The sequence below is a fragment of the Oncorhynchus gorbuscha genome, linkage group LG23 (genome assembly GCF_021184085.1).
Source record: "Oncorhynchus gorbuscha isolate QuinsamMale2020 ecotype Even-year linkage group LG23, OgorEven_v1.0, whole genome shotgun sequence".
Lineage (NCBI taxonomy): Eukaryota > Metazoa > Chordata > Actinopteri > Salmoniformes > Salmonidae > Oncorhynchus > Oncorhynchus gorbuscha.
The window spans coordinates 65,747,638-65,768,618 of NC_060195.1; the positions used below are offsets into that span (position 1 = coordinate 65,747,638).

Genomic DNA, 20,981 nt, shown 5'->3' on the forward strand with positions numbered 1-20,981 from the left:
AGTTGAGAGTTTCAGCATGTGTGAGTGTGTGTGTGCGTGCATGTATGTGTTGCCTATGTATTCATGTGTTTAATATGTCATGGAACATGTCAGCTCATAGGCATCAGCAGACTCTGGGCAGGAATTAGTGGTTGTCTCCTTGTTTATCTCTACTGAACAAAAATATAAATGCAACATGTAAAATGTTGGTTCCATGTTTCATGAGCTTAAATAAAAGATCCCAGAAATGTTAGTTTAGGCACAAAAAGTGTATGTCTCTCAAATTTTGTACACAGATGTATTTACATCCCTGTTAGTGAGCATTTCTTTGCCAAGATAATCCATCCACCTGACAGGTGTGGCATATCAAGAAGTTGATTAAACAGCATGATCATTTTAAAGCATGATCATACACAGGTGCACCTTGTACTGGGGACAATAAAAGGGCACTCTAAAATGTGCAATTGTGTCACAACACAATGCCACAGATGACTCAAGTTTTGAGGAAGCATGCAATTGGCATGCTAACTGCAGGAATGCCAGATAATTGAATGTTAATTTCTCTACCATAAGCCGCCTCCAACGTCATTTTAAAGAATTTGGCAGTAAGTCCAATCGGCTTCACAACTGCAGACCACGTGTAACCACGCCAGCTCATGACCTCTACATTCCGGCTTCTTCACCTGCGGGATCATTTGAGACCAGCCACCTGGACAGCTGATGAAACTGAGGAGTATTTTTGTCTTGTTATAAAGCCCTTTTGTGGGGAAAAGGTGGCACATACAGCATCTATCTCACTTAAGTTTTCCTCCATAGTATTAACATGTAGAGGATATGATAGTTCTCCCTCCATAGTATTAACATGTAGAGGGTATGATAGTTATCCCTCCATAGTATTAACATGTAGAGGATATGATAGTTCTCCCTCCATAGTATTAACATGTAGAGGATATGATAGTTCTCCCTCCATAGTATTAACATGTAGAGGGTATGATAGTTATCCCTCCATAGTATTAACATGTATAGGATATGATAGTTCTCCCTCCATAGTATTAACATGTAGAGGATATGATAGTTCTCCCTCCATAGTATTAACATGTAGAGGATATGATAGTTCTCCTCAATAGTATTAACATGTATAGGATATGATAGTTCTCCTCCATAGTATTAACATGTAGAGGATATGATAGTTCTCCTCCATAGTATTAACATGTAGAGGATATGATAGTTCTCCCTCAATAGTATTAACATGTAGAGGATATGATAGTTCTCCTCAATAGTATTAACATGTATAGGATATGATAGTTCTCCCTCCATAGTATTAACATGTAGAGGATATGATAAGTCTCCCTCCATAGTATTAACATGTAGGATATGATAGTTCTCCCTCAATAGTATTAACATGTATAGGATATGATAGTTCTCCCTCCATAGTATTAACATGTAGAGGATATGATAAGTCTCCCTCCATAGTATTAACATGTAGAGGATATGATAGTTCTCCCTCAATAGTATTAACATGTATAGGATATGATAGTTCTCCCTCCATAGTATTAACATGTAGAGGATATGATAGTTCTCCCTCCATAGTATTAACATGTAAAGGATATGATAGTTCTCCCTCCATAGTATTAACATGTAGAGGATATGATAGTTCTCCCTCAATAGTATTAACATGTAGAGGATATGATAGTTCTCCCTCAATAGTATTAACATGTATAGGATATGATAGTTCTCCCTCCATAGTATTAACATGTAAAGGATATGATAGTTCTCCCTCAATAGTATTAACATGTATAGGATATGATAGTTCTCCCTCCATAGTATTAACATGTAGAGGATATGATAGTTCTCCCTCCATAGTATTAACATGTATAGGATATGATAGTTCTCTCCCTCCATAGTATTAACATGTAGAGGATATGATAAGTCTCCCTCCATAGTATTAACATGTAGAGGATATGATAGTTCTCCCCATCCATAGTATTAACATGTAGAGGATATGATAGTTCTCCCTCCATAGTATTAACATGTAGAGGATATGATAGTTCTCCCTCCATAGTATTAACATGTAGAGGATATGATAGTTCTCCCTCCATAGTATTAACATGTAGAGGATATGATAGTTCTCCCTCCATAGTATTAACATGTAGAGGATATGATAGTTCTCCCTCCATAGTATTAACATGTAGAGGATATGATAGTTCTCCTCAATAGTATTAACATGTAGAGGATATGATAGTTCTCCCTCCATAGTATTAACATGTAGAGGATATGATAGTTCTCCCTCCATAGTATTAACATGTATAGGATATGATAGTTCTCCCTCAATAGTATTAACATGTAGAGGATATGATAGTTCTCCTCCATAGTATTAACATGTAGAGGATATGATAGTTCTCCTCCATAGTATTAACATGTATAGGATATGATAGTTCTCCCTCAATAGTATTAACATGTAGAGGATATGATAGTTCTCCCTCCATAGTATTAACATGTAGAGGATATGATAAGTCTCCCTCCATAGTATTAACATGTAGAGGATATGATAGTTCTCCCTCCATAGTATTAACATGTAGAGGATATGATAGTTCTCCCTCCATAGTATTAACATGTAGAGGATATGATAAGTCTCCCTCCATAGTATTAACATGTAGAGGATATGATAGTTCTCCTCAATAGTATTAACATGTAGAGGATATGATAAGTCTCCCTCCATAGTATTAACATGTAGAGGATATGATAGTTCTCCCTCCATAGTATTAACATGTAGAGGATATGATAGTTCTCCCTCCATAGTATTAACATGTAGAGGATATGATAGTTCTCCTCCATAGTATTAACATGTAGAGGATATGATAAGTCTCCCTCCATAGTATTAACATGTAATATGATAAGTCTCCTCCATAGTATAAGTAAAGGATATGATAAGTCTCCCTCCATAGTATTAACATGTAGAGGATATGATAAGTCTCCCTCCATAGTATTAACATGTAGAGGATATGATAGTTCTCCCTCCATAGTATTAACATGTAGAGGATATGATAGTTCTCCCTCCATAGTATTAACATGTAGAGGATATGATAGTTCTCCCTCCATAGTATTAACATGTAGAGGATATGATAGTTCTCCCTCCATAGTATTAACATGTAGAGGATATGATAGTTCTCCCTCCATAGTATTAACATGTAGAGGATATGATAGTTCTCCCTCAATAGAAAACTCTCAGACCCGATGGTGAGGGCTACAGTATATACTGTACACTGTTTTTGTTACTATAACGGTGTAAACCAACCTACAGGTTTCCGTGTAAACTGTGCGTGTGCGTTGTCTGTGTGTCTGCATGAGTGTCTGCATGAGTGTGTGCTCGAGTACTCAGATGTGTGTGTTCTTCACACTCTTCAACACACACTCAGAGCTGGTTTCCTCTTGCCCGGCGTGGTTGGTAATTAACACATACCAGATCATTTCACACTAGTCCATCTGTTGACTGCAGAGACAGAGACCGAGAGAGATGGATGGAGAGAGACGAGTCTCTCTCTGCAACCAGAGAGCCGTCTCATCTGTCTGACAGATGTGTAGTACTATAGATCATCTTGATGCTTCATCTTCAGGAGGAGTAACACTACAACAATCTACTCTGGATCTTACTGTTAAGGGTCGGCCATCTTGTGTCTTTGTGATTCATCAAAGCAGCGCCTTTATGAACCATTTAGTTCCTGGTGGTTGTCAATTGTGTTGAATTCTTTGAAGTACTAGAGCAGCATATATGTTGTATTATTATAAAACATAATTCTTCGGTAAAAAACAGGTAATATCTGTTAAATCCCTAACAGCTTTCTTCTTCACAGTCAGCGGTGTGTGTGCGTGCGCGGGTGCATGTGGACAGGACTTCCCCCATCAATAATGAATCATTAAAAAGCAGCCCTCCTCCCTCTGTCTCTAACTGAACAGAGAAACAGAACATAACATCTCTCCTCCAACAAAGGACAAAACAAGCGGCCGGCTGCTCTGCTCTCTGCAGCATCATGTCACTGTCCCTCGCTCCGACACAGTGAGGAAAAATAAGGGATATTTGACTGCTCTGGTGTGTCAGGGTCGGGAATAATTCATATTTCCTCCCTCTCCCTCTCCATGTCCCTCCCTCCCTCCCTCTCCAAGTCTCACTCTCACCCACTCTCTCTCACCCTCTTTCTCACCACTTCACTTTCTCTCAAGGAAGCCCTCAAGTTTCCTTGGAGACAAGGAGAGAGAGGAGGGTTTGGGTGCAAACGGATGTGGATTTCTCTCTGTTTCAATCTCTCTCTCTCTTTCTCTCTCTGCTGGTCTTTTCCATATAAAGCTCCTTGTTAGAACACTGCCTGTCGAAGCAGAAGCAGCTGATGTAATTCCATTATTATGTGAAGAATAAAGAGGATGAGTGATGGTGAATTCACAATGAGAAACACGAAGGGAACTGCTCTTCTGATATATCTATTGTCATATAGTGACATGCCCATTGATTCATCACCAACCCCATAAAGACTAGAGAACTATTCAAGATAAGAATCTTACTGAGGAGTCATATAATGTGTCAGCCTAAAGAGAAGATTACCTCTCGTGCCCTACCTCGGGTAATGACCAGAGGAGGCTGGTGGGAGGCGCTACAGGAGGACGGGCTCACTGTAACGGCTGGAATGGAATCAATGGAACGGAGTCAAATGTGTAGTTTCCATGTGTTTGATACCGTTCCATAGATTCCATTCCAGCCGTTACAGTGAGCCCGTCCTCCTGTAGCGCCTCCCACCAGCCCCCTCTGGTCATGACAGTATTTAGTATTCATGACGCATGTTCCCCTTCATACGAACCCGGGGTGAACCAATGGTCAGGCAGACAGCACTGTACACATAAAATAAGCCACGGGAGATTTTTTGAGCGAGAATAAAGACGACTTTCGAGTAGTAAGCCATGTTAATAAGAAGGGTCTAGAAGAGTCTTATATGGTGAGCTACCGAGTGACTAGGACAGGCAAGACCCATACTATTGTGGACGACTTAATTCTTCCTGCTGCCGCGAATATTGCTGTGACAATGCTGGGGGAAAGGCCCAAAAGAACTACACAGACAATGCCTTCATAAACAACACTGTTCCACGACGCATCAGTGACATGGCAGGAGATGTTTTGAAACAATTACTGCTTCGCATTCAAGCCAGTGAATTATTTGCGTTACAGCTGGATGAGTCAACAGACATGGCGGGCCTGGCACAGCTCCTCCGACCTGTTACGTTTATGGGGGGTCAATTAAGGAAGACATCCTCTTCTGTAAACTGCTGGAAACCCAACATTGTAGAGTTATGTGCATCCTGTCAAGCACACCCTTCTCATTAACCTGTGGTGAGTTATTCACCATTTTTGATAAACAAATATGGGTTTATATGTAAGATGGTGAAATAAATAGAAAAATGATTGATTATTATGATATTATTATTTGTGCCCTGGTCCTATAAGAGCTCGTTGTCACTTCCCACGAGACAGGTTGTGACAAAAACTCACACTCACACTCATCATTGGGAGCCTGTGTGGCAGGCTTCCAATGATGGCAAAAAACAACATTTGATAGAGCGCTGACCCTGGTGCTGGAGGGGGTACAGCTGACCCTGGTGCTGGAGGGGGTACAGCTGACCCTGGTGCTGGAGGGGGTACAGCTGACCCTGGTGCTGGAGGGGGTACAGTTGACCCTGGTGCTGGAGGGCGTACAGCTGACCCTGGTGCTGGAGGGGGTACAGCTGACCCTGGTGCTGGAGGGGGTACAGCTGACCCTGGTGCTGGAGGGGGTACAGTTGACCCTGGTGCTGGAGGGGGTACAGTTGACCCTGGTGCTGGAGGGGGTACAGTTGACCCTGGTGCTGGAGGGGGTACAGTTGACCCTGGTGCTGGAAGGGGTACAGTTGACCCTGGTGCTGGAGGGTACAGTTGACCCTGGTGCTGGAGGAGGTACAGCTGACCCTGGTGCTGGAGGGGGTACAGCTGACCCTGGTGCTGGAGGGGTACAGCTGACCCTGGTGCTGGAGGGGGTACAGATGACCCTGGTGCTGGAGGGGGTACAGCTGACCCTGGTGCTGGAGGGGGTACAGCTGACCCTGGTGCTGGAGGGGGTACAGTTGACCCTGGTGCTGGAGGGGTACAGTTGACCCTGGTGCTGGAGGGGGTACAGTTGACCCTGGTGCTGGAGGGAGTACAGTTGACCCTGGTGCTGGAGGGGGTACAGCTGACCCTGGTGCTGGAGGGGTACAGTTGACCCTGGTGCTGGAGGGCGTACAGTTGACCCTGGTGCTGGAGGGGGTACAGCTGACCCTGGTGCTGGAGGGGGTACAGCTGACCCTGGTGCTGGAGGGGGTACAGTTGACCCTGGTGCTGGAGGGGTACAGTTGACCCTGGTGCTGGAGGGGTACAGTTGACCCTGGTGCTGGAGGGGGTACAGTTGACCCTGGTGCTGGAAGGGGTACAGTTGACCCTGGTGCTGGAGGGGGTACAGTTGACCCTGGTGCTGGAGGAGGTACAGCTGACCCTGGTGCTGGAGGGGTACAGCTGACCCTGGTGCTGGAGGGGGTACAGCTGACCCTGGTGCTGGAGGGGGTACAGATGACCCTGGTGCTGGAGGGGGTACAGCTGACCCTGGTGCTGGAGGGGTACTGACCCTGGTGCTGGAGGGGGGTACAGTTGACCCTGGTGCTGGAGGGGGTACAGTTGACCCTGGTGCTGGAGGGGGTACAGTTGACCCTGGTGCTGGAGGGAGTACAGTTGACCCTGGTGCTGGAGGGGGTACAGTTGACCCTGGTGCTGGAGGGGGTACAGTTGACCCTGGTGCTGGAGGGGTACAGCTGACCCTGGTGCTGGAGGAGGTACAGCTGACCCTGGTGCTGGAGGGGGTACAGCTGGCCCTGGTGCTGGAGGGAGTACAGCTGACCCTGGTGCTAGAGGGGGTACAGCTGACCCTGGTTCTAGAGGGGGTACAGCTGACCCTGGTGCTAGAGGGGGTACAGCTGACCCTGATGCTAGAGGGGGTACAGATGACCCTGATGCTAGAGGGGGTACAGCTGACCCTGGTGCTAGAGGGGAGGGGGTACAGCTGACCCTGGTGCTAGAGGGGGTACAGCTGACCCTGGTGCTGGAGGGGAGGGGGTACAGCTGACCCTGGTGCTAGAGGGGAAGGGGGTACAGCTGACCCTGGTGCTAGAGGGGGTACAGTTGACCCTGGTGCTAGAGGGGTACAGCTGACCCTGATGCTAGAGGGGAGGGGGTACAGCTGACCCTGATGCTAGAGGGGGTACAGCTGACCCTGGTGCTAGAGGGGGTACAGCTGACCCTGGTGCTGGAGGGGAGGGGGTACAGCTGACCCTGGTGCTGGAGGGGAGGGGGTACAGCTGACCCTGGTGCTAGAGGGGGTACAGCTGACCCTGGTGCTGGAGGGGAGGGGGTACAGATGACCCTGGTGCTAAAGGGGAGGGGGTACAGATGACCCTGGTGCTAGAGGGGGTACAGCTGACCCTGATGCTAGAGGGGAGGGGGTACAGCTGACTCTGGTGCTAGAGGGGGTACACAGCTGGAGGTTGAATGTTTGAAGGGGTACGGGACTATAAAAAGTTTGGAAACCACTGTATTAGACAAATCCTCACTATGGCCTCTGGGGAAACGTCCACGTATTCCTCCTGAAGGATTCCAGAATCTTGTTGAACCCAGTGTGTCTACAGGACAGCTGGGCTGTATATTAGTACGATGACTGAGTGGTATAAAGGTTGCGTTTACACAGGCAGCCCAATTCCAATCTTTTTTTCACTAATTGGTCTTTCAACCTGTTAGATCTTTGGCCAATAATTGGGCAAAAGATCGGATTTGGTCTGCCTGTGTAAACTCAGCCTTAGATAGTTAGATCAATCTGTTTTAGGTGAAATAATTACACACATACACTTATAGAAGAAAACGGAGTATTGTCATAGTAGTCAACAGTAAATAATGTAAATGTAAATCAGCTCAACCAAGATGGCCGCCCGGCAGGCACACGTCATCATCAGCATTGGTCTGTACTCACTGATGAGTAGAGGTGTCCCTCCCCGTTCATGGCGATGTACAGACCCATCTTGACTGACTGGATGGCCACCACTCGAAGGCCCACTGGGATGAGGTTGAACAAAGCTGAGAGACAAATCAGCACAGTAAAGCGGATTGACAATCTTACCGATAGAATACACATTATTGTGTGTGTGTGTGTGTGTTTGTGTGTGTGTGTGTGTGTGTGTGTGTGTGTGTGTGTGTGTGTGTGTGTGTGTGTGTGTGTGTGTGTGTGTGTGTGTGTGTGTGTGTGTGTGTGTGTGTGTGTGTGTGTGTGTGTGTGTGTGTGTGTGTGTGTGTGTGTGTGTGTGTGTGTGTGTGTGTGTGTGTGTGTGTACGTAGCATACGTATGCATCTATATAAGATTCAGATACTCAGTCAACCATGTGACACAGTTCCACACACACACACATACACACACATGACTAGAATGGAACAATACAGTATATACAGTAAGTTACCAGAACACTTAATCACATGAATGGATCACGAGACGTGTATGAGATTTGACACATGCGTGTAGTAGCCGTGTGAGAAATGACATTAGTCACAGAGCCGTGTTCATCTGGACTTCTGCGTGTCAGTTCTCATTTGTCCATGTCTGTACTGCATGAGATCTGTGGTTGAATGACTTCTGATAAAATGTCTGTCACTGGGTTGACGGAGGTTGCCCCTCAGCCACTCAATCTACCCCCCTCTGTGTGTGCATGTGTGTTCGTGTGGACTCACAGGAGTTAGTGCCGTCATCTTTGGTCCCGTCCAGACATCCATCTGGGTTCATCTGCAAGTAGTATCCCTGTCTGCAGTACAACCTGGTCACTATGCCCTTAAGCTGTGGATCTAGAGGGAGAGAGGAGAGAGGAGAGAGAGGAGAGAGAGAAGACAGAGGAGAGAGGAGAGAGAGGAGAAAGGAGAGAGGAAAGAGAGGAGAGGAGAGGAGAGGAGAAAGGAGAGAGAGGAGAGAGGAGAGAGAGAGAGGAGAGAGAGGAGAGAGAAGAGAGAGAGAGAGGAGAGAGGGAGAGGAGAGGAGAAAGGAGAGAGAGGAGAGAGGAGAGAGAGAGAGGAGAGAGGAGAGAGAAGAGAGGAGGAGAGAGAGAGAAGAGTGAGAGAGAAGAGAGAGAGAGGAGAGAGAGAGAGAGAGAGAGAGAGAGAGAGAGAGAGAGAGAGAGAGAGAGAGAGAGAGAGAGAGGAGAGAGAGAGGAGAGAGGGGAGAGGGGAGAGGAGGAGAGGAGAGGAGAAAGGAGAGAGAGAGAGAGAAGAGAGAGAGAGAGAAGAGAGAGAGAAGAGAGAGAGTCTCATTATTAAAAGGTGGGCTGGCTTCGGTGTAAAATATCTAGACTACATTATTCGGAGGTTTCTTTTATCTCCGCGACAATATCAGTCTGTTTTCACAAAGAAAGAGCGAGCAGACAGACCAGAGCTCAGGAGAAAAAGCTCTTAATCTCAGAAATGTCTGAGAATGTCAGCATGTGTGTGCAACCCAGTCCACACCCACACAGGCCCAAGACTTCATTATGTTCTCCTCCAACTCCCTGTCACAAAACAGCCAGAGAAAGAAACATGTCAAACAGAGAAACAGAGAGAGAAACAGAGAGAAACAGAGAGAGAAAGAGAGAGAGAAACAGAGAGAGAGAAACAGAGAGAGAGAAACAGAGAGAAACAGAGAGAGAAACAGAGAGAGAAACAGAGAGAGAAACAGAGAGAGAAACAGAGAGAGAAAGAGAGAGAGAAACAGAGAGAGAGAAACAGAGAGAGAGAAACAGAGAGAGAAACAGAGAGAGAAACAGAGAGAGAAACAGAGAGAGAAACAGAGAGAGAGAAACAGAGAGAGAAACAGAGAGAGAGAAACAGAGAGAAACAGAGAGAGAGAAACAGAGAGAAACAGAGAGAGAGAAACAGAGAGAAACAGAGAGAGAGAAACAGAGAGAGAGAAACAGAGAGAGAGAAACAGAGAGAGAGAAACAGAGAGAGAAACAGAGAGAGAAACAGAGAGAGAGAAACAGAGAGAGAAACAGAGAGAGAAACAGAGAGAGAAACAGAGAGAGAGAAACAGAGAGAGAAACAGAGAGAGAGAAACAGAGAGAGAGAAACAGAGAGAGAAAACAGATAGAGAAACAGAGAGAGAAACAGAGAGAGAAACAGAGAGAGAAACAGAGAGAGAAACAGAGAGAGAGAAACAGAGAGAGAAACAGAGAGAGAAACAGAGAGAGAAACAGAGAGAGAGAAACAGAGAGAGAAACAGAGAGAAACAGAGAGAGAAAGAGAGAGAGATAAAGAGAGAGAAACAGAGAGAGAAACAGAGAGAGAGAAACAGAGAGAGAAACAGAGCGAAACAGAGAGAGAAAGAGAGAGAGAGAGAAACAGAGAGAGCAACAGAGAGAGAAACAGAGAGAAACAGAGAGAAACAGAGAGAGAAACAGAGAGAGAAAGAGAGAGAAAGAGAGAGAAACAGAGAGAGAAACAGAGAGAGAAAGAGAGAGAGAAAGAGAGAGAAACAGAGAGAGAAACAGAAAGAGAGAGAAACAGAGAGAGAAACAGAGAGAGAGAGAAACAGAGAGAGAGAAACAGAGAGAGAAACAGAGAGAGAAACAGAGAGAGAAACAGAAAGAGAGAGAGCAACGGAGAGAGAAACAGAGAGAGAGAAACAGAGAGAGAGAAACAGAGAGAGAGAAACAGAGAGAGAGAAACAGAGAGAGAAACAGAGAGAGAGAAACAGAGAGAGAAACAGAGAAACAGAGAAACAGAGAGAGAAACAGAGAGAGAGAAACAGAGAGAGAAACAGAGAGAGAGAAACAGAGAGAGAGAAACAGAGAGAGAAACAGATAGAGAAACAGAGAGAGAAACAGAGAGAGAGAAACAGAGAGAGAAACAGAGAGAGAGAAACAGAGAGAGAAACAGAGAGAGAGAAACAGAGAGAGAAACAGAGAGAGAAACAGAGAGAGAGAAACAGAGAGAGAAACAGAGAGAAACAGAGAGAGAAAGAGAGAGAGATAAAGAGAGAGAAACAGAGAGAGAAACAGAGAGAGAGAAACAGAGAGAGAAACAGAGCGAAACAGAGAGAGAAAGAGAGAGAGAAACAGAGAGAGAAACAGAGAGAGAAACAGAGAGAGAAAGAGAGAGAGAAAGAGAGAGAAACAGAGAGAGAAACAGAAAGAGAGAGAAACAGAGAGAGAAACAGAGAGAGAGAGAAACAGAGAGAGAGAAACAGAAAGAGAGAGAGAGAGAGAGAGAGAGAGAGAAACAGAGAGAGAGAGCGTAAGAGAAGGATTTTGGAACAGTGTTCTAGGGCTGAGGAGAAAGAGAATAAAGGAACAGGAGGAGAAGCCATGGATAAACAGTGGTGAAATAGCTGGACCCAACACACACATACGGTGCATTAGGAAAGTATTCAGACCTGGTGACTTTCCCCACTTTTTGTTACGTTACAGCCTTATTCTAAAATGGATTCAATTGTTTTTTTTACCCTCATCAATCGACACAAAATTCCCCATAATGACGAAGCAAAAAGAGGTTTCTAGACATTTTTGCAAATGTATAAATAAAACAACTGAAATATCACATTTACATAACTATTCAGATCCTTTACTCAGTACTTGTTGAAGCACCTTTGGCAGCGATTACAGAGTCTTGATCATTAATTATGACCCTACAAGCTTGACACACCTGTATTTGTGGAGTTTCTCCCATTCTTCTCTGCAGATCCTCTCAAGCTCTGTCAAGTTGGATGGGGAGCGTCGCTGCACAGCTATTTTCAAGTCTCTCCAGAGATGTTCGATCTGGTTCAAGTCCGGGCTCTGTCTGGGCCACTCAAGGACATTCACAGACTTGTTCTGAAGCCCCTCTTGCATTGTCTTGGCTGTGTGCTAAGGGTTGTTGTCATACTGGAAGGTGAACCTTGCTCCGTTCATCTTTCCCTCAATCCTGGCTAGTCTCCCAGTCCCTGCCTCCTGAAAAACATCCCCACAGCCTGATGCTGCCACCACCATGCTTCACTGTATGGATGGTGCCAGGTTTCCTCCAAACGTGACGCTTGGCATTCAGGCCAAAGAGTTCAATCTTGGTTTCAATAAGACCAGATAATCTTGTTTCTCATGGTCTGAGTCTTTAGGTGCCTTTTGGCAAACTCCAAGAAGGCTGTCATGTGCCTTTTACTGAGGAGTGGCATCCGTCTGGCCATTCTACTATAAAGGCCTGATTGGTGGAGTGCTGCAGAGATGGTTGTCCTTCTGTAAGGTTCTACCATCTCCACAGAGGAAATCTGGAGCTTTGTCAGAGTGACCATCGGGTTCTTGGTCACCTCCCTGACCAAGGCCCTTCTCCCCCAATTGCTCAATTTGGCCGGGTGGCCAGCTCTAGGAAGAGTCTTGGTGGTTCCAAACTTCTTCCATTTAATAATGATGGAGGCCACTGTGTTCTTGGGGACCTTCAATGCTGCAGACATTTGTTGGTACCCTTCCCCAGATCTGTGCCTCTACGCAAATTTGGACCGAGCAGCAGAGACAGAGGAGGAAAATGAAAGGATGCCAGGTCCGCAGGGGAGGCCTGTCTCGGAGCTCTACGGACAATTCCTTTGACCTCATGGCTTGGTTTTCGCTCTGACATGCACTTTCAACTGTGTGACCTTATATAGACAGGTGTGTGCCTTTCCAAATCATGTCCAATCAATGGATTTTACCACAGGTGGACTCCAATCACGTGTAGAAACATCTCAAGGATGATCAATGCGAACAGGATGCACCTGAGCTTAATTTAGAGTCTCATAGCAAAGGGTCTGAATACTTATGTAAATAAGGTATTTCTGTTTTTATTTTTAATACATTTGCAAACATTTCTAAAAACCAGTTTTCACTTTGTCATTATGGGGTATTGAGTGTAGATTTTTTTTAGAATAAGGCTGTAACATAACAAAATGTGGACGCACGCACGCACGCACGCACGCACGCACGCACGCACGCACGCACGCACGCACGCACACACACACACACACACACACACACACACACACACACACACACACACACACACACACACACACACACACACACACAGGGAGAGAGAGACTCATTAAGGTATTAGAGGAAGCCTTGACACACTTGATTAAACGGTTAAATGGGTCTCTCTAAGTGAATCTGTACTGTTGAAGTCCTTCTAGAGCATAATCTACACTACTCTCATCTCCTCCACCCCTATCCCCTCATCTCTACTCTGTTCTCATCTCAGTGACTCCACCTCTATCTACTCATCTTGTTCTGAAGCTCTCTCTGTGTGCTATCTCTGGAAGGTGAACTCATCTTTCTCATCCTCTAGTCTCCTCTACTCTGTTCTCATCTCAGTGACTCCACCTCTATCTCCTCATCTCTACTCTGTTCTCATCTCAGTGACTCCACCTCTATCTCCTCATCTCTACTCTGTTCTCATCTCAGTGACTCCACCTCTATCTCCTCATCTCTACTCTGTTCTCATCTCAGTGACTCCACCTCTATCTACTCATCTCTACTCTGTTCTCATCTCAGTGACTCCACCTCTATCTACTCATCTCTACTCTGTTCTCATCTCAGTGACTCCACCTCTATTTTCCTCATCTCTACTCTGTTCTCATCTCAGTGACTCCACCATCTCCACAGAGGAAATCTGGAGCTTTGTCAGAGTGACCATCGGGTTCTTGGTCACCTCCCTGACCAAGGCCCTTCTCCCCCAATTGCCTCTATCTACTCATCTCTACTCTGTTCTCATCTCAGTGACTCCACCTCTATCTACTCATCTCTACTCTGTTCTCATCTTTGTGACTCCACCCCTATCTCCTCATCTCTACTCTGTTCTCATCTCAGTGACTCCACCTCTATCTCCTCATCTCTACTCTGTTCTCATCTCAGTGACTCCACCTCTATCTCCTCATCGCTACTCTGTTCTCATCTCAGTGACTCCACCTCTATCTCCTCATCTCTACTCTGTTCTCATCTCAGTGACTCCACCTCTATCTACTCATCTCTACTCTGTTCTCATCTCAGTGACTTCACCCCTATCTCCTCATCTCTACTCTGTTCTCATCTCAGTGACTCCACCTCTATCTCATCATCTCTACTCTGTTCTCATCTCAGTGACTCCACCTCTATCTACTCTGTTCTCATCTCAGTGACTCCACCTCTATCTACTCATCTCTACTCTGTTCTCATCTCAGTGACTCCACCCCTATCTCCTCATCTCTACTCTGTTCTCATCTCAGTGACTCCACCCCTATCTCCTCATCTCTACTCTGTTCTCATCTCAGTGACTCCACCTCTATCTCCTCATCTCTACTCTGTTCTCATCTCAGTGACTCCACCTCTATCTCCTCATCTCTACTCTGTTCTCATCTCAGTGACTCCACCTCTATCTCCTCATCTCTACTCTGTTCTCATATCAGTGACTCCACCTCTATATCCTCATCTCTACTCTGTTCTCATCTCAGTGACTCCACCTCTATCTCCTCATCTCTACTCTGTTCTCATCTCAGTGACTCCACCCCTATCTCCTCATCTCTACTCTGTTCTCATCTCAGTGACTCCACCTCTATCTCATCATCTCTACTCTGTTCTCATCTCAGTGACTCCACCTCTATCTACTCTGTTCTCATCTCAGTGACTCCACCCATATCTCCTCATCTCTACTCTGTTCTCATCTCAGTGACTCCACCTCTATCTCCTCATCTCTACTCTGTTCTCATCTCAGTGACTCCACCTCTATCTCCTCATCTCTACTCTGTTCTCATCTCAGTGACTCCACCCCTATCTCCTCATCTCTACTCTGTTCTCATCTCAGTGACTCCACCTCTATCTCCTCATCTCTACTCTGTTCTCATCTCAGTGACTCCACCTCTCTACTCTGTTCTCATCTCAGTGACTCCACCTCTATCTCCTCATCTCTACTCTGTTCTCATCTCAGTGACTCCACCTCTCTACTCTGTTCTCATCTCAGTGACTCCACCTCTATCTCCTCATCTCTACTCTGTTCTGGTCATTAGTAAAGACTGAATAGTAATAGACGGTTAAAGTGTTTTTTCACCCCCAAATTAAAATGACCAGACGTTGTCTAAGGTCTTCTAACATGTATTCTCAGGTGGTTGAACGTTGAGCTGAACCATTCCTCCCATCACACCTCTGTCCCTGGTGTGAAAACTGGAAAATCCCTTTCTCTCGCTCTCTCTTCCTCTATTTACCTCTCTCACTCTTCTAAACTGGGTCAGTCTCGTCTGCAGTTCTAATCTATCATGTTCATTGGAGCATACCTTTTTTCCTCTGGCACACACACATCAACACAACACCTTCAGAGGGGATCTCCACATTGCTGTAGAGACTCAGAAGAGGGTGTGGTCTGTTTGTGTGAAAGAAAGTGTGTGTGTGTGTGTGTGTGTGTGTGTGTGTGTGTGTGTGTGTGTGTGTGTGTGTGTGTGTGTGTGTGTGTGTGTGTGTGTGTGTGTGTGTGTGTGTGTGTGTGTGTGTGTGTGTGTGTGTGTAGAGGGGGAACGAGAGTGAGAGAGAGAGTGCATTGGGTGTGGTCTGTTTGTGTGAAAGAAAGTGTGTGTCGAGTGTGAGTGTGTTTGTGTGTGTGTAGAGGGAGAACGAGTGAGAGAGAGAGAGAGAGTGCATTGGGTGTGGTCTGCACGTGCAGAGCATCAGATTAATATTAATGTCAACAGAAGGGGAATCCTTCATTACTACAGAGACACAGGACGGTGCTGTGTGTGTGTGTGTGTGTGTGTGTGTGTGTGTGTGTGTGTGTGTGTGTGTGTGTGTGTGTGTGTGTGTGTGTGTGTGTGTGTGTGTGTGTGTGTGTGTGTGTGTGTGTGTGTGTGTGTGTGTGTGTGTGTGTGTGTGTGTGTGCGTGTGTGCGTGTGTGTGTCCCCCCTTATGGAAATCCTGTCCGTATGAGTGTTAAATGAAGGAGTGTTATCAGACCACTTCCACTCAGAGACAGAGAGGCTATCAGGAAGACACATCTGTACCTTAACTAGACTTTCCTAAAGACCCTCCTTTATGGATGGTTCATCCTGGGTCTGGTTTCCCTGAGCCTCTGTAGCGTTACACAGTTCAAAGCTGCACGGTCAAACATGACATGGAATGTGGGGAAAAACAAAGCCCTTTTCCTAAAGTGTATCTCTTTTTCAATGGAAACACATGGTCAAGACGACCCAAAACAAATACAAAATTCCCAAGCTTCCATAAATCTGACTAACGGAATTGTATTTCTTAACTTTGGGAATTCTGTCTGCTTCAACAGGTAGGGTCTCTTTCCTTCCTCACTGACCTGCTGTGTGTTACTGAGGAGAAATTCCCATTTTCCCAGATTCCCATATCCTGTCTGTTACTAGGGAAACTGGTCCAGGATTCCCTCTTTGTCTGGGTTGCCATGGCTACAGTCTCCTGATCCCAATGTCCCTGTCTGCTTAGATTCTTAGGTATTTCCCCATCTTTGTCTGCGTTGTTCCAACACCGCTAATCTCTGGTTATCCTCCCATGAGGATCCATATCATTTGAATCAAAATGATATCCACCTATTGAATAGAACATGTATTGAATAATGCCTGTCGCCATCAATCAAAATGTCAATATCATACGACTCTGTATTGCACAAGAGCAATCATTACAGTAGTTGTCATCATTGGTAGGCTACTCTAAATCAGGGATATATGGACTCTACATGGGCTCTCAGGTCAACTACAGATGGTGGATGTTCCTGTAACATACATGTACTAGGGATTCTATGACCAATGATTGATTTCTGCTATGTGTGACTACTTGAAAGAAGGTGTAAGAAGGAAGAACACATTTTCCACTACTTCAAGAAGCAGAAGAGGAGAGGGTGGCTTTTCACAGTATTTGCACATTACCTATGAGAGACAGGGAGAGAGAATGAAAGATGGAAAGAGGGAAGAGAGGCATAGACAGAGAGGAGGAGAGTCTATGTTTGCCCTTCAGAAAACCTTATGTGTGTGTCGCCAGGATTCAGACCCAGTTACGCAGTCAGAGTGGCAAGAGGAGAGGAAAAAAGAGAGGCTAGAGGAGAGGAGAAAAGAGAGGTGAGAGGAGAGAGAAAAGAGAGGCGAGAGGAGAAAAGAGAGGCGAGAGGAGAGGAGAAAAGAGAGGCGAGAGTAGAGGAGAAAAGAGAGGCGAGAGGAGAGGAGAAAAGAGAGGCGAGAGGAGAGGAGAAAAGAAAAGAGGCGAGAGCGAGAGGAGAAAGAGAGGAGAAAGAGAGGCGAGAGGAGAGGAGAAAAGAGAGGCGAGAGGAGAGGAGAAAAGAGAGGCGAGAGGAGAGGAGAAAAGAGAGGCGAGAGGAGAGGAGAAAAGAGAGGTGAGAGGAGAGGAGAAAAGAGAGGCGAGAGGAGAGGAGAAAAGAGAGGCGAGAGGAGAGGAGAAAAGAGAGGCGAGAGGAGAGGAGAAAAGAGAGGCGAGGAGAGGAGAAAAGGAGAAAGAGGAGAGGAGAAAAGAGAGGCGAGGGAGAGGAGAAAAGAGAAAAGAGGCGAGAGGAGAGGAGAAAAAGAGAGGCGAGAGGAGAGAAAAGAGAGGCGAGAGGAGAGGAGAAAAGAGAGGCGAGAGGAGAGGAGAGAAAAGAGAGGCGAGAGGAGAGGAGAAAAGAAAAGAGAGGAGAGGAGAGGAGAAAAAGAGAGGAGAGGAGAGGAGAAAAGAGAAAAGAGAGGTGAGAGGAGAGGAGAAAAAGAGAGGCGAGAGGAGAGGAGAAAAAGAGAGAGGAGAGGAGAAAAGAGGGCGAGAGGAGAGGAAAAAGAGAGGCGAGAGGAGAGGAGAAAAGAGAGGCGAGAGGAGAGGAGAAAAGAGAGGCGAGAGGAGAGGAGAGAAAAGAGAGGCGAGAGGAGAGGAGAAAAGAGAGAGAGAAAAGAGAGGCGAGAGGAGAGAAGGAGAGAAAAGGAGAAGAGGAGAGGAGAAAAGAGAGGCGAGAGGAGAGGAGAAAAGAGAGGCGAGAGGAGAGGAGAAAAGAGAGGCGAGAGGAGAAAAAGAGAGGCGAGAGGAGAGGAGAAAAGAGAGGCGAGAGGAGAGGAGAAAAGAGAGGCGAGAGGAGAGGAGAAAAGAGAGACGAGAGGAGAGGAGAGAGGAGAGAGAGGCGAGAGGAGAGGAGAAAAGAGAGGCGAGAGGAGAGGAGAAAAGAGAGGTGAGAGGAGAGGAGAAAAGAAAAGAGGCGAGAGGAGAGGAGAAAAGAGAGGCGAGAGGGAGAGGGAGAAAAAGAGAGGCGAGAGGAGAGGAGAAAAGAGAGGCGAGAGGAGAAAAGAGAGGGAGAGAAAAGAGAGGCGAGAGGAGAGGAGAAAAAAGAGAGGCGAGAGGAGAGGAGAAAAGAGAGGCGAGGGAGAAGAAAGAGAGGCGAGAGGAGAGGAGAAAAGAGAGGCGAGAGGAGAGGAGAAAAGAGAGGCGAGGAGAAAAGAGAGGCGAGAGGAGAGGAGAAAAGAGAGGTGAAAGGAGAGGAGAAAAGAGAGGCGAGAGGAGAGGAGAAAAGAGAGGTGAAAGGAGAGGAGAAAAGAGAGGCGAGGAGAAAAGAGAGGCGAGAGGAGAGGAGAAAAGAGAGGTGAAAGGAGAGGAGAAAAGAGAGGCGAGGAGAAAAGAGAGGCGAGAGTAGAGGAGAAAAGAGAGGTGAAAGGAGAGGAGAAAAGAGAGGTGAAAGGAGAGGAGAAAAGAGAGGAGAGGAGAAAAAAAGAGAGGTGAAAGGAGAGGAGAAAAGAGAGGCGAGAGGAGAGAGAAAAGAGAAAGAGGAGAAAAGAGAGTGAAAGAGAGGAGAGGAGAGAGGAGAAAAGAGAGGTGAGAGGAGAGGAGAAAAGAGAGGCGAGAGGAGAGGAGAAAAGAGAGGTGAAAGGAGAGGAGAAAAAAGAGAGGCGAGGAGAAGAAAAGAGAGGCGAGAGGAGAGAAAGAGGGAGAGGAGAGGAGAAAGAGAGGCGAGAGGAGAGGAGAAAGGAGAGGCGAGAGGAGAGGAGAAAAGAGAGGTGAAAGGAGAGGAGAAAAGAGAGGCGAGGAGAAAAGAGAGGCGAGAGGAGAGGAGAGGAGAGGAGAAAAGAGAGGCGAGAGGAGAGGAGAAAAGAAAGGCGAGAGGAGAGGAGAGGAGAGGAGAAAAGAGAGGCGAGAGGAGAAAAAACAGGCGAGAGCCTGAGGATATATGGCCAGGCTTCAACCAGAAGCTACCACAGCTGGAGGGAGGGAGGGATGGTGGAAGGAGAGAGGAGGAGTATAGAATGGAGATGAGTAGTGGACGAAACACGTTGTAAGGGAGGAAGGAGGAGAGAGGGAAAGAGAGAGAAGAAGGGAGAGGGGACTGTCTAAACATCACCATCACAATCTGAGCGATAAGAGTAAGGGATTATACCTCCCCTCCAACACACACACACACACACAGCCCTGTAAACTCTCTCAGATATCAGATAGGGATGCCACAGAAGTTTTCATCTTTACATTCTGAGAATTCTTATATCCCAACACGTCAGCTGAGAGTGTATCAGAATGACTCCAGCCTTCTAGAACAGCTCTTGTTCATTTAGATGGTTGAGAATGTTCAGAAAGCAGATGGGCGAGACTAGAGATTTGGAAAAGAGATTAAGATAAGAGAGATGTACTGTATCATAAACAGAGGAGACCCTGGAGAGAAAATGGTAGATGAAGGACGGAGAGAGGGGGAAGAGAGGGGGGGAGCAGTAGTTCCTTCTGGAATCAAATCAGACATGACCTTTTCTGTCTTACTGAAAAATGAATCGGGAACAAAAGAGATGTTCAACAGATCAAAGCACCATCCTTCTATCCCACCTTCCATCCTTCTTCTCTTCCCTTCTTCCTTCACTCCCTCTCCTCCCCTTTTCATCCTTCTCTACTCTTCTCTTCCCTTCTTCCTTCACTCCCTCTCCTCCCCTTTTCATCCTTCTCTACTGTTCTCTTCCCTCCTTCCTTCACTCCCTCTCCTCCCCTTTTCATCCTTCTCTACTCTTCTCTTCCCTTCTTCCTTCACTCCCTCTCCTCCCCTTTTCATCCTTCTCTACTGTTCTCTTCCCTCCTTCCTTCACTCCCTCTCCTCCCCTTTTCATCCTTCTCTTCCTCCGTCCATCTCTTTCTTTCTTTCTTTCTTTCTTTCTCTGCCCTCCCCTCTTTCATTATTCTCCTTTTCTTCCACTCTTCCCCTCTCTTCTTCCTTCAATCCCTCTCATCCTTTCCCCTTTCCTCCTCCACCCCACCTCTCCTTACTCTCCTCCTCCTCCTCTCTCTCCCTTCACACCTCTCCTCCTGCTCCTCTCTCTCTCCCTTCACACCTCTCCTCCTCCTCTCTCTCCCTTCACACCTCTCCTCCTGCTCCTCTCTCTCTCCCTTCACACCTCTCCTCCTCCTCTCTCTCCCTTCACACCTCTCCTCCTCCTCTCTCTCTCCCTTCACACCTCTCCTCCTCCTCTCTCTCTCCCTTCACACCTCTCCTCCTCTCTCTCTCCCTTCACACCTCTCCTCCTCCTCTCTCTCTCCCTTCACACCTCTCCTCCTCCTCTCTCTCTCCCTTCACACCTCTCCTCCTCCTCTCTCTCTCCCTTCACACCTCTCCTCCTCCTCTCTCTCCCTTCACACCTCTCCTCCTCCTCTCTCTCTCCCTTCACACCTCTCCTCCTCCTCTCTCTCTCCCTTCACACCTCTCCTCCTCCTCTCTCTCTCCCTTCACACCTCTCCTCCTCCTCTCTCTCTCCCTTCACACCTCTCCTCCTCCTCTCTCTCTCCCTTCACACCTCTCCTCCTCCTCTCTCTCTCCCTTCACACCTCTCCTCCTCCTCCTCTCTCTCTCCCTTCACACCTCTCCTCCTCCTCTCTCTCCCCTTCACACCTCTCCTCCTCCTCTCTCTCTCCCTTCACACCTCTCCTCCTCCTCTCTCTCTCCCTTCACACCTCTCTCCTCCTCCTCTCTCTCTCCCTTC

The 20,981-nt window shown here is 46.7% G+C and overlaps 1 protein-coding gene across 2 annotated transcripts in view; it reads right to left on the minus strand.

The window, feature by feature from the left end:
• The window catches only part of LOC124011375 (fibroblast growth factor 14-like), a 55,115-nt gene that overhangs the window by 6,468 nt on the left and 27,666 nt on the right, over nt 1-20,981 (minus strand). For both annotated transcript variants that reach the window (XM_046324690.1, XM_046324691.1), the window contains exons 2-3: nt 8,798-8,908; nt 8,049-8,152 (exon numbers count right to left, since the gene is read on the minus strand). In XM_046324690.1, the coding sequence (XP_046180646.1) occupies nt 8,049-8,152; nt 8,798-8,908 (215 nt within the window). The remainder of the gene's footprint in view (nt 1-8,048; nt 8,153-8,797; nt 8,909-20,981) is intronic.